We start from the raw sequence: 12,920 nt of genomic DNA on the forward strand, positions 1-12,920 counted from the left end.
ATGTATAACTTGCAAAATCATCTTAAAAATACTACCAATTGAAATGTGCAACTTTGGGAGCACACCTTCTGCACAAGGTGAATGTAACATCGCTGTGCAAGATGGCTTCCCAGAGACTAGTATCCTATAGAACCCTTTTCCTGAATTATATTATTATTGGATTGTAGCAATAAACCTGACTGACATTGATTATGTGGTCTCTTGAGTATATTTCATAACAAACCAAAGCGTGGTTAAGCAACGGACGATATGATTTATCATCATCAAACATTATTTTGACAACTGAAAGACAGTGCCTTGACTAGCTCCAAGTGATTTCCCCCCTCCCCTTCCAATGAAGACAGATTTTTTGTTTTTTTAATTCCCAGGTGACCATCTCTTGAAGGCATCATGACATTTGTGAGATGGCATGAGTCGTATTTGCTGAGGAGAAGGAGATGTATAGCTGGGTGTTGGCAGCATTGGAGTCTCTTCCAAAAGGTGTCTCATACACGTTCAGAGATTCTGCTCTTGATCACACATCATCAGCCAAACTGTTAGCTAGGTTCCAGATGCACAATCTTTATTATTGCTGATGTCAGAGCCAGAAAGAACAGGATGACTATCACATCCCAGAAGGAGTTTTTAGGACTGGAACTTAAAGGCTTTGTTTCTATTTGTGAGCTGACCAAATTTAATGCAGAAGTCACAGATAATCAACATCCAGATAGGCAACATCCAGATTCCAATTTTACAGTCATATTTTACTGTTTAACTGCACTTTAAACAAAAAGACTTAAATATCTCTTTGCTAAAAATAAATTATACATATGTTATAGGCAGGGCCGGTTGCACTGCCTATTAAGATTGCCCAACACTTCTCATTAAAAGACATTGTTTTCAGTTGCTTATAATTTATCAAACTCTAACTAATTTGGTTGAGATTTTTTATGCCAGCTGTCTGCCTCAGACTGATTTTTAAGTTTCAGACAAAACTGTTCAGCCATTTCCAAGAACAACGCTAGAGAAAAATACATTGTTTATGCATGTTACAAAATTCTGGCAACTTTTTCTTTGGAAAAAACTCTCGTTCCCTATGCTTTGTAGCAGGGACTTGAAATTTGGCAGGGTGTAGCCTTTGTAATAGGGATGTGCCTTTTGCCATCCCAGTGAAAATCCAGTTAAATTTGGCCAAGTTCTAAGTCCTTGAAAAAAATCACTATTTGCACATACTTAGTAGAGACTTCGATTTTACCAGCTAAAATCTTCAGAATCCATCCTCACTGAGCATGCTCATCCCTCTCACAGCTCTTAATGCTCACCAGATTCTGCATGCCATCCCTACAGAGCAACTGAGCATGCTCCATCCCCTCACATCTCCCATGTGTGAATGCATTGTGCATGCACCATCTCTACAGAGCAACAGAACATGCTTCAGTCAAAGGCAATAGGGGCAAAACCAGATTTTCCCTGTAGTTGTCACTTCCAGCTGCTCCAGGACTCGGGGGGCCAAGCACTGGAACTGAGAGCCTGTCTCTCATGTGCTCTCAATGATCTACCTGCTGGCACCCAGGCAGGCTGGAGGAGGAAGCCCCCTAATTCAAATGCTGAAGGGACAAAAACTGGGCCGGGGCAAGGAATGGAGCAGATTAAGACAAAGACTAGAGAGACCAAGAGAGTTGGAAGGGGGTGGAATGGGACTGGGTAGCATGGAGACAGAGGCAGGTAGGCTGGGACTGGCTGAGCAGCGAGGCTGGAACTTGTTGAGCAAGGACACTGGGGCCGGGGAACAGATCACATTAGGAGCTGGATGACAGGGAGATTGCAAGTAGTGGGCAAGGAGACTTGGACTAGGAACCAGTGGGGGGTGGAAGAGAAAGCTGACAAGGAACTGGGATGCATACAGAGAACTGGGAGGAGTCCTGTGAGGGAGACTGGGAGTCAGTTGAGGGAGAGAGAGAGTTAGGATGAGTAACTGGAAGGGGGGCACTAGGACTGGCTGAGCGAGGAGCCTGAAATTGGATGAGGGAATGGAATTCTGGGACTGGAGTAGTTTGGTATTCAAACATGAGCACAGAGTGGAAGATTAGGACTGGGATCAGAAGTGTGAGGAATAGAGAGTAGAAAAACAAGGAGAATGGAACTGGAACAAGGAGCCAAGGGTGAGGAAGAGACAGGACTGCGACAGTTAGGAAATACCAGAATTAAGGTTGCATAAACAACCTTAAATTTGCCCTCTTATGCATATGCATTATGATACAATCTTTAATTACACGACCACATACTATTTTTTCATAGGACCCCTGCTTCATTAAGTGCACAAGATGGACTGTGCTCTCTAAGGATCAATCAAGGCCGTGTAGTAAAGGAAACTTGTCAATAGGACCCCTGCTTCATTGGTTGCAGTTGTTGGAAGGTTACCTATAAGTAAGGCTACGTTTACGTTACAGAGGTCTGGGAAGTCACGGAATCTGTGACATTTTCTGCTTTAGCCCCAGGGGCTGCAGGACTCGGGAGCTGGCAGCCAGTGGAGCCCTGGCAGGGTTCCAGGGACAGGAGCGACAGGCAACAAGGGGCCCCCCGCAAGGTTACAGCAACAGGTGACAGACTCCTGAGGGGGCCCTCCTCGGGGTTCCAGTGATGGGCGACAGCCTTGTGCGGATATGGGGGGTGGGAACATGGGAGGGGAAAGGGGAAGCCTCAGGTGAGAGGCTGGGAGTGTCCTGTTTTCTCTTTGGGAAATATGGTCACCCTGCAGCTCCCAATCGCTATGAGTGTAGGGAAGGCCCCCTGCAGCTTCCAGCTGCTGAGGGGGAACAGGCCCCACAGCTCCCAAACACCACGGTGGTGTGGGAAACCAGGGAGCCGCAGCAGCAAAAGTCACAGGCAGGTCACGGCTTCCGTGAATTTTTTTTTTAATTGCCCGTGACCAGTCCATGACTTTTGCTAAAAATAACCATAACAAAGTCTTAGCCTTACCTATAAGTGAATGAGTCAGGGGATTGCAGGAAGAGAAAGGAAAGTCTCATGGTTAAGGCATGGTTAATGTTGTTCTGGAGAACTAGATTCTATCCCTGCCTCTGCTACAGAGTTCCTATATGGTGTTAGGCAAGTTACATAAAACAAAGTTTTCACAGGTGGTCATAACTGTGTTTTCCTTAATTTCTGGGTGGCCAACTTGAGACTTCAATTTGAAGAAGTACCGCTCACTCACAGCTGCAACTGAATTCAGTGCGAATTCATGAACAGTAGAGCACCATATAATGCTAAGAACGCTGAAAAATCAGGTTTCAGGTTGCTCAGATTGTGCACACAAAATTAGTGTAAACTTTTGACTTTAATCTCTCTGTATCTTAGCTCCCCAACCATAAAATGGGAAAAGTATCACCTCCTCACTGCACAGAGATCATGTGAAGATACTTAGCATATGCATGAATCACAAACGCTATACTAATGAGCACCACAGAAAAGCCCATGGGGAAATTAATAATTCTGTCTTTAGAGCAGGCTTAGAATAGTGTGGAGTAAATAAGGCCTAGGACAACACAATGAACACAAGGACAAAACAACACAATGAATAGCTGCTCATTAAGTGAGCACTGTCCATGCTGTGCACTGAATGATCACAGGGTCTTGTGGAAAAAACAGTATGTGATGACATAAATAAAGACCAGGAAATTGCATAGGCAACTTTGAGACATTCCTTATTTTTTTGAGTGCCTAACTTTGCAACCTTAATAATATTATTTTATGTAGATTTTGTGTAATATATGTAGATTATTATATAAACCCACACACACACACTTTCACACATGCTCTATACACATTTATAAATAAAATACGGTTGGTATTTTATATATTTATATTCTACTGCTTAAGTGTTCAAAGCTCTAGACATTATACTCTCCTCAGTTTATCAAGTTTATTTCTATAACAAACGATTTCCAATTTATCCTTAGTTCACCTTGTCAAACAGTACTGCTTTCCCAAATCTGCCTCAGGGTCCTGCTGACGGATTGCTCTAATTGCAGTTGGTGCAGTAAAAAAGGCAGCCACTCCATGCTCTGCTAGCACACGGAAGTAAGCACCAGCATCTGGCGTTCCCACAGGCTTCCCCTATGGAGAGATTAATATAAAATGTCATAGGATAAAAATATTTCATAATTCCTTGACAGCTCACAACTTGAACACATAACAACAATAGCAATCAACACACAACAGCTGTATTTCAAAAACACTTTTGAAATACCTTTGTTGATATACAATGAGATTATTCATTTGCTACACAATTAATACCACAAGCTGGAGTCTTGTTTCAAAGTAAACCTAAAAGGTTCTGAGCTCAATCTCCAACTGTTCCCAGTAAGTGCTAGCTGCAGCTAGGAAAAGTTGGGGGAGGGATGTGTGTTAAAAGAAGAGCCACAAAAGAGCTGTTTCTACACTGGAGACAGAGAGAGTCAATTCTGCACCAACCCTGGTCCTGGAACAGTGTAGAACAGCTTCAGAGTCCCAACGGGCTGCATGGCTGGCACGTAATGGAGGCTGGGGGAGCCTAAGCCACCTCAAACCTCTGCTAATGCTCCCCACTACAACCCCAGCCACGTTGGGGTCTTGGGGCTCCTCTGGCCTCAGAGGGTGAGAACAGGGGGTGGAGTGGGGGCAGGACCTTGGACGGAAGGGGCGGGGCCTTGGGCAGAAGGGGTGAGGCAGGGGACTAGCACTCTAGCCACATTCCCTTTCTCCCAGTTACATTGTCAGTGCAGAGGCACAGAAGGTGGTTGTGATATTTTGGGGTTCACCCAGAGCAGTAAGGGGTTCTGCAACTGTCTACCCAGTCACTTTGGGGTGTCTTGATGCTATCCTATGGCTCAGATCTGACACCAGCAGCCTGCCCACAAGCACAAGGCCATACCCTAACCTCCATCAGCCTAGTTACTCCTTGCAGGATGATACCAACAGCCTTTCCAGTCCCAAGTCTCCCCAAACTGTCCTCCTCAAATTCTGAAGTAGCGGACACTAGGACTGTTCCCCTCTGGTTTGTCACCCCAAAGGCATGAAACCAGCCCCCCATTTATCAGTTCACAGTTGCATTCACATGTCACACAGTTTGCACAACAGAGACCCTCTGGGGTAAAAGGTATATTTAGCAGAAAAACCACAGATTTAAAGATAAAATAGTAAGGAAAAGCAAACAGACACGTTCCACAGAAAATATACAAAGAAACCTTCAGGCTTTGCACTTCCATATTAGATAAAATCTCTTTTCTAGAATAAGTTACCTTTTCTCTTTGAACAGTTTCCTAGCATGTCCCTAGCCATAGTGGGGAATCCAGTGTTGACAGACAGACTCCTGCCTTTGAGACTATCCCTCAAATTCAAGATGGATTTCACTTCAGATGAGGGGTGGTCAATAGACAGACCACGGGCAAAATCTGGACAGTCAGATGATTTTGAACCCAAAAAATCTTTTTATTTACTTAGTATTATCGTTATTGGTATTATTTTCTCTGGAGTCTGGACCTTGACTATACCTTGACCAAGAAATTTGGATTTTAACAAAAAAATTATTGACTACCCCTGCTTGAAACCCCTTCCATTTTAAAAGGGTTGGCAGGTTTTTTCCCCTTTTTTCAGTTACTACTGCTATACAAAGTGGGAAAATACCCAATTGTCTCAATGTCTTTCCATTAACATTAATGGTCAACTATTGTCGTTTCCTGAGCTGGACAATTCATCGTCACTTGAAACTGGTTTTGGGTAAAGAACTGGCTTGGATTCTCTCCCATCTTGGCTGTTACTCCGCCCTATTGTGAGGCGATGATAAAACTGCCGTACCGATCAGAAACACAGTTTTCTCTGTGCTTAAACACCTAGATTCATAACCACAGTCTGTATACATAGCTCATAGTGACCAAGTCCAGAATATCACAAGCTTTCATAAAAGACCCCACTCAATTCACTTTTATAGTACAACTATATAGTATGTAACCAGTTGGTTCCAACTGCTCATTTTGGAGGTTCAAACCTTCTGTTTTCCCACTGGGGTGTCTGGACACAGATTGTCACAGTGGTAATATAGAATTCCATTATGCTGGCTCTTTGCTACCAAGGATTCCCCTCACCTTACAAAAATCCCCAGCTGGCTGCTCATACTGGCTTTCTGGCCCCTTCATGCTCCTACAGCAGCACAAAAAGGCTGGAGAAGGGGCAAGAATCTGGCCCTTTGTATTTTGGTGTGCTACAATAGCAGCTTTTTACTAAGCACTGACTTTCCATAGCTCAAAACATGCCAGGGGAATAGTAAACAACAGTAACCAGATGTGACAGATTGCCCTGCATGGCTAGGGATAAAAAGAACCAATCATTTTCTACAGTGCTGTAAATAAGGAAACCAGGTGGCACGCGATCTTCTAATAAAAAATTTATTGCTCCTGATTGCTGCAGTGAGTGAAGGTCACCATCCCTGTTTCTTTTAAATGATAAAGAGAATAAGTAAAAACAGAGGGACTTTTAGGAAAAGCTCTACAGATATTGCCAAGGCCTTTTCACTAGAAAGATCACATTTAGACGATGAACTTTCTGTATCACACAGGGCTTATAGCCAAGTCAAGAGGTGTATACAGCTTTCATACTGAAAATGCCACTAGCATAAACATTGGACAAGAAGCCACAAGCCCAGAGGAAGCGTTTCATAGTTGCGAATGTCACCATATTGTTGCACTACAGCAGTCAAACAAATGCACATTACAAACTCAAATCTCCACCATCTGGCATAAATGAGAATTTAGAGCGTGTTGCATATATGTGTACATATTGTGATTGCATTTATGTAGACGATCAAGTCAACTGTGTTAGTCTAAGTGTCTTAACCATTCAATAGCTGAGTGAAGGGCATTATGCAAGTCTATGAGGAAGTCCAAGCAGCCCTTGTTAATGAATGCAGCCTACAAGTGTGACTTAGATCTTTTAACTGGCCCCAGAAGCAAAGGGGAAGTCACAAGGACCCCACTTACAGTCATTAGCAGCACATCTGATTAATCTACGTCTGAAGTGATTGAGTTTTACCCAGAGATGATGTGGAAGGTCAAAACCAGGGGGCTGGACTGTTGGATTATTCATGAGATAAGAACAAGTTTCAAACATGCCTGTCACCTAGTATGCCACCCGAAGAGGATATCAAGGTCCTTAGGAAAAAGAAAAGGAGTACTTGTGCCACCTCAGAGACTAACAAATTTATTTGAGCACAAGATTTCGTGAGCTACAGCTCACTTCATCGGATGCATTTGGTGGAAAATATAAAGGGGAGATTTATATACACACACAGAGAACATGAAGCAATGGGTTTTATCATACACACTGTAAGGAGAGTGATCACTTAAGATGAGCCTCACCAGCAGCAGGGAGGGGAAAGGAGGAAAACCTTTCATGGTGACAAGAAAGGTAGGCCATTTCCAGCAGTTAACAAGAACATCTGAGGAACAGTGGGGGGTGGGGTGGGGGGGGAGAAATAACATGGGGAAATAGTTTTACTTTGTGTAATGACTCATCCATTCCCAGTCTCTATTCAAGCCTAAGTTAATTGTATCCAGTTTGCAAATTAATTCCAATTCAGCAGTCTCTCATTGGAGTCTGTTTTTGAAGTATTTTTGTTGAAGGATAGCCACCCTCAGGTCTGTAATCGAGTGACCGGAGAGATTGAAGTGTTCTCCGACTGGTTTTTGAATGTTATAATTCTTGACATCTGATTTGTGTCCATTTATTCTTTTATGTAGAGACTGTCCAGTTTGACCAATGTACATGGCAGAGGGGCATTCACGGCACATGATGGCATATGTCACATTGGTAGAAGCGCAGGTGAACAAGCCTCTGATAGTGTGGCTGATGTGATTAGGCCCTATGATGGTGTCCCCTGAATAGATATGTGGAAACAGTTGGCAACGGGCTTTGTTGCAAGGATAGGTTCCTGGGTTAGTGGTTCTGTTGTGTGGTTGCTGGTGAGTATTTGCTTCAGATTGGGGGGCTGTCTGTAAGCAAGGACTGGCCTGTCTCCCAAGATCTGTGAGAGTGATGGGTCGTCCTTCAGGATAGGTTGTAGATCCTTGATGATGCGTTGGAGAGGTTTTATTTGGGGGCTGAAGGTGATGGCTAGTGGCGTTCTGTTATTTTCTTTGTTGGGCCTGTCCTGTAGTAGGTGACTTCTGGGTAGTCTTCTGGCTCTGTCAATCTTAGGGGAACTGTCGATACAGGATGCCTTGAGCTGTGACTGTGAACTCAGCTTGGTAGACTAAACACATCTTTAAACAAGGGTAGATGTGACACACCTTACAGTGCATATTCTGCAAAGCCCATATCAGGAGGGTTGAGGCTGAACATGACTGGAAGCCAGGACAGGTCAGTCAGTTTCGTGGTATCTGTTATTAAACACTTTGTTCCGTTTAACTGAGTGTCTACCAGACCCACGTGAGAAGAGCTAAGCCACACCAGGGAGCAACACTCTATTACAGAATAGCACAAGGCAATCCCAGAGTTTCTTAATGTCTGCACATTGCCTCCCCAGGAACCAGCTAGTTTGCTGATCTGGTTGTTTCTTGTCTTTCATTTACAGTGTGATCTTAGTAAGGTTTTGCTTGAAAACTCAAGTTACGGTCCAGCGTAACACCTAGATACACAGACTGAGTCATGGTCTAGCCTGTGTCCACTCATGAAGATGTTAAGCTGTTTGTTGGCCTTTGTGTGGTGTAGATGCAAGCAGCTAGAAACTGTCCTTTTTCTTTTAATACTAGGTGTGACACTCTGCACCCCATAGTCATCATAGTGGTATGATTAATGATATGATGACATAATTATGATGCGTCTTGGACAAAATGTGTCATGTGAGGTGTCATTGGAAATATGATTTGCTGAATATAATTATCCTAATTGTATGCATATACCATTTTTGTATCTGGAGTTATGAATATTGACTATGTATCTGTATTTCAAATGTGGTTGCACCTGGCTGACACCCACAAACCAAGATGCTTCCAGTCTAGACAGCCGATTGTGAAGAGTCTATTCAAGATAATGGGCCATAATGTTGCTCACGAAAGCTTATGCTCAAATAAATTTGTTAGTCTCTAAGGTGCCACAAGTACTCCTTTTCTTTTTGAGAATACAGACTAACACGGCTGCTACTCTGAACCCTGTCATTATGCAAGGCACTGAATTTAGCCGTATAGAGTGGAAATCTGTCAACTTCATGAAAAAACTCGTACAGATACAGACAGACATCATCTTCCTCTCCAAATGTAAACAGATGGACATCATACCAAAAGGACTGAAGGTAAAAAATCCATTACAATCTACATACCACACAGACTATGCTGACAGCTTGCGCCACACACTCTCAAAGAAACTGCGGAACCACCTGATCAACATCCTCTACAGCAAACAGGGAAAGATTAAAAATGAGCTCTCAAAACTGGATACTCTCATAAAGAACCAACCTTCCACACAAACTTCCTCGTGGCTGGACTTTACAAAAACTAGACAAGCCATTTACAACACACACTTTGCTTCTCTACAAAAGAAAAAGGACACTAAACTATCTAAACTACTACATGCCGCAATGGACCACAAAAGTGGTTCCCGTAACCCACCCAGCAATATTGTTAATCTATCCAACTGTACTCTTAACCCAGCAGAAGAATCTGTCCTATCTCGGGGCCTCTCCTTTTGCCCCTCCACCCCCACGAACATGATACAGTTCTGTGGTGACCTAGAATCCTATTTTCGATGTCTCCAACTCAAGGAATATTTCCAACACACCTCTGGCCAACATATTAACCCACAGAGACCTTCCTACCAGCACTACAAAAAGAAGGATTCTGGGTGGACTCCTCCTGAAGGTCAGGAGACTGGACTTCTACATAGAGTGCTTCCGCCGACGTGCACGGGCTGAAATTATGGAAAAGCAGCATCACTTGCCCCATAACCTCAGCCATGCAGAACACAATGCCATCCACAGCCTCAGAAACAACTCTGACATCATAATCAAAAAAGCTGACAAAGGAGGTGCTGTCGTCATCATGAATAGGTCGGAATATGAACAAGAGGCTACTAGACAGCTCTCCAACACCACTTTCTACAAGCCATTACCCTCTGATCCCACTGAGAGCTACCAAAAGAAACTACAGCATTTGCTCAAGAAACTCCCTGAAAAAGCACAAGAACAAATCCGCACAGACACACCCCTAGAACCCCGACCTGGGGTATTCTATCTGCTACCCAAGATCCATAAACCTGGAAATCCTGGACACCCCATCATCTCAGGCATTGGCACCCTGACAGCAGGATTGTCTGGATTGTCTGGCTATGTAGACTCCCTCCTCAGGCCCTACGTTACCAGCACTCCCAGCTATCTTCGAGACTCCACTGACTTCCTGAGGAAACTACAATCCATTGGTGATCTTCCTAAAAACACCTATCCACATCCTAGCCACTATGGATGTAGAAGCCCTCTACACCAACATTCCACACAAAGATGGACTACAAGCCGTCAGGAACAGTATCCCCGATAATGTCACGGCACACCTGGTGGCTGAACTTTGTGACTCTGTCCTCACCCATAACTATTTCACATTTGGGGACAATGTATACCTTCAAATCAGCGACACTGCAATGGGTACCCGCATGGCCCCACAGTATGCCAACATTTTTATGGCTGACTTAGAACAATGCTTCCTCAGCTTTCGTCCCCTAATGCCCCTACTCTACTTGCGCTACATTGATGACATCTTCATCATCTGGACCCATGGAAAAGAAGCCCTTGAGGAATTCCACACAAGAGATTCACTTCCTGGACACTACGGTGCTAATACGCGATGGTCACATAAACACCACCGTATATCAGAAACCTACTGACCGCTATTCCTACCTACATGCTTCCAGCTTTCATCCAGATCATACCACACGATCCATTGTCTACCGCGAAGCTCTACGATATAACCGCATTTGCTCCAACCCCTCAGACAGAGACAAACACCTACAAGATCTCTATCAAGCATTCTTACAACTACAATACCCACCTGCTGAAGTGAAGAAACAGATTGACAGAGCCAGAAGAGTACCCAGAAGTCACCTACTACAGGACAGGCCCAACAAAGAAAAGAACAGAATGCCACTAGCCATTCAGCCCCCAACTAAAACCTCTCCAATGCATCATCAAGGATCTACAACCTATCCTGAAGGATGACCCATCACTCTCACAGATCTTGGGAGACAGGCCAGTCCTTGCTTACAGACAGCCCCCCAACCTGAAGCAAATACTTACCAGTAACCACACACCACACAACAGAACCACTAACCCAGGAACCTATCCTTGCAACAAAGCCCGTTGCCAACTGTGTCCACATATCTATTCAGGGGACACCATCATAGGGCATAATCACATCAGCCACACTATCAGAGGCTCGTTCACCTGCGCATCTACCAATGTGATATATGCCATCATGTGCCAGCAATGCCCCTCTGCCATGTACATTGGTCAAACTGGACAGTCTCTACGTAAAAGAATAAATGGACACAAATCAGACGTCAAGAATTATAACATTCAAAAACCAGACGGAGAACACTTCAATCTCTCCGGTCACTCGATTACAGACCTGAGGGTGGCTATCCTTCAACAAAAAAACTTCAAAAACAGACTCCAATGAGAGACTGCTGAATTGGAATTAATTTGCAAACTGGATACAATTAACTTAGGCTTGAATAGAGACTGGGAATGGATGAGTCATTACACAAAGTAAAACTATTTCCCCATGTTATTTCTCCCCCCCTCCCCCCACTGTTCCTCAGATGTTCTTGTTAACTGCTGGAAATGGCCTACCTTTCTTGTCACCATGAAAGGTTTTCCTCCTTTCCCCCCCCTGCTGCTGGTGAGGCTTATCTTAAGTGATCACTCTCCTTACAGTGTGTATGATAAAACCCATTGTTTCATGTTCTCTGTGTGTGTATATAAATCTCCCACTGTATTTTCCACCAAATGCATCCGATGAAGTGAGCTGTAGCTCACAAAAGCTTATGCTCAAATAAATTTGTTAGTCTCTAAAATGCCACAAGTATTCCTTTTCTTTTTGTGAATACAGACTAACACAGCTGCTACTCTGAAACCTGTCATTTAGAAACAAAGATTGAACTGAGGGAAGTGCTGGCCCCAGGTTGGTAGAGAGCATTCCTGCCTGTGTATAAAACATCTATGAACTGATTTTACTATCAAACAGGGTCAGACCCTGTTTGATTCAAATGCTGTGTAGTGTATAAGACTTAGATTGTGTTTTGTTTATTTCTTAAGTAATCTTCTATGATCTGTTTGCTATCACTTAAAATCTATCTTTCTGTAGTTAATAAATCTATTATATTTTTTACCTAAAATAGTGTGGTTTGAGTGAAATGAAAAATATCAGCTCAGTTAACAAAGGCTTTGTGCATGTCCTCTCCACATCAAGGAAGGGGCGGACTGAGTAATAAATTCATACTGGTTGAGCTTTTGACCATAACAGGACAGTACAGCTCTGGGGTCATAGGCTGGGGGTATTCTGTCTGGAGCCTCTCTATTGTTGGTTCATGCAGTGACTGGCCAGAGCATTCATGAACACAGCTGGGTATGGTCCCTGCCTGTGGATGTTGGTGAGAGTGCAAGCTTGGAGGGTTTGCAGCTTGTCACAATGTCACTGTGTGAGAGGGAACCCAGACTGGTAAGGCAGGGAGATCAGCGGTACCCCAGTTCTAGTTTGCACCCTGGGGGGGACCCCTCACATCAGGTTTATGTCTCCACTTTTTACAATAATGAGTCACCTCTTTCATATCTGCAATCAGACAGGAGCACTGGAACCTTCGTAAAAGGGTGGGGGGGCCTCAGCACTGGCCCAGTGGCCCCAACTCTCCCCCAAGGACCCACTCCT

The 12,920-nt window shown here is 43.9% G+C and overlaps 1 protein-coding gene across 1 annotated transcript in view; it reads right to left on the bottom strand.

The window, feature by feature from the left end:
• ACSS3 (acyl-CoA synthetase short chain family member 3) overlaps nt 1–12,920 on the bottom strand; it is a 123,010-nt gene that overhangs the window by 63,840 nt on the left and 46,250 nt on the right. Inside the window, exon 8 of the mRNA XM_038388133.2 lies at nt 3,944–4,095. Coding sequence (XP_038244061.2) covers nt 3,944–4,095 — 152 coding nt within the window. The remainder of the gene's footprint in view (nt 1–3,943; nt 4,096–12,920) is intronic.

The sequence above is a fragment of the Dermochelys coriacea genome, chromosome 1, assembly GCF_009764565.3.
Source record: "Dermochelys coriacea isolate rDerCor1 chromosome 1, rDerCor1.pri.v4, whole genome shotgun sequence".
In the NCBI taxonomy this organism is placed as follows: Eukaryota; Metazoa; Chordata; order Testudines; family Dermochelyidae; genus Dermochelys; species Dermochelys coriacea.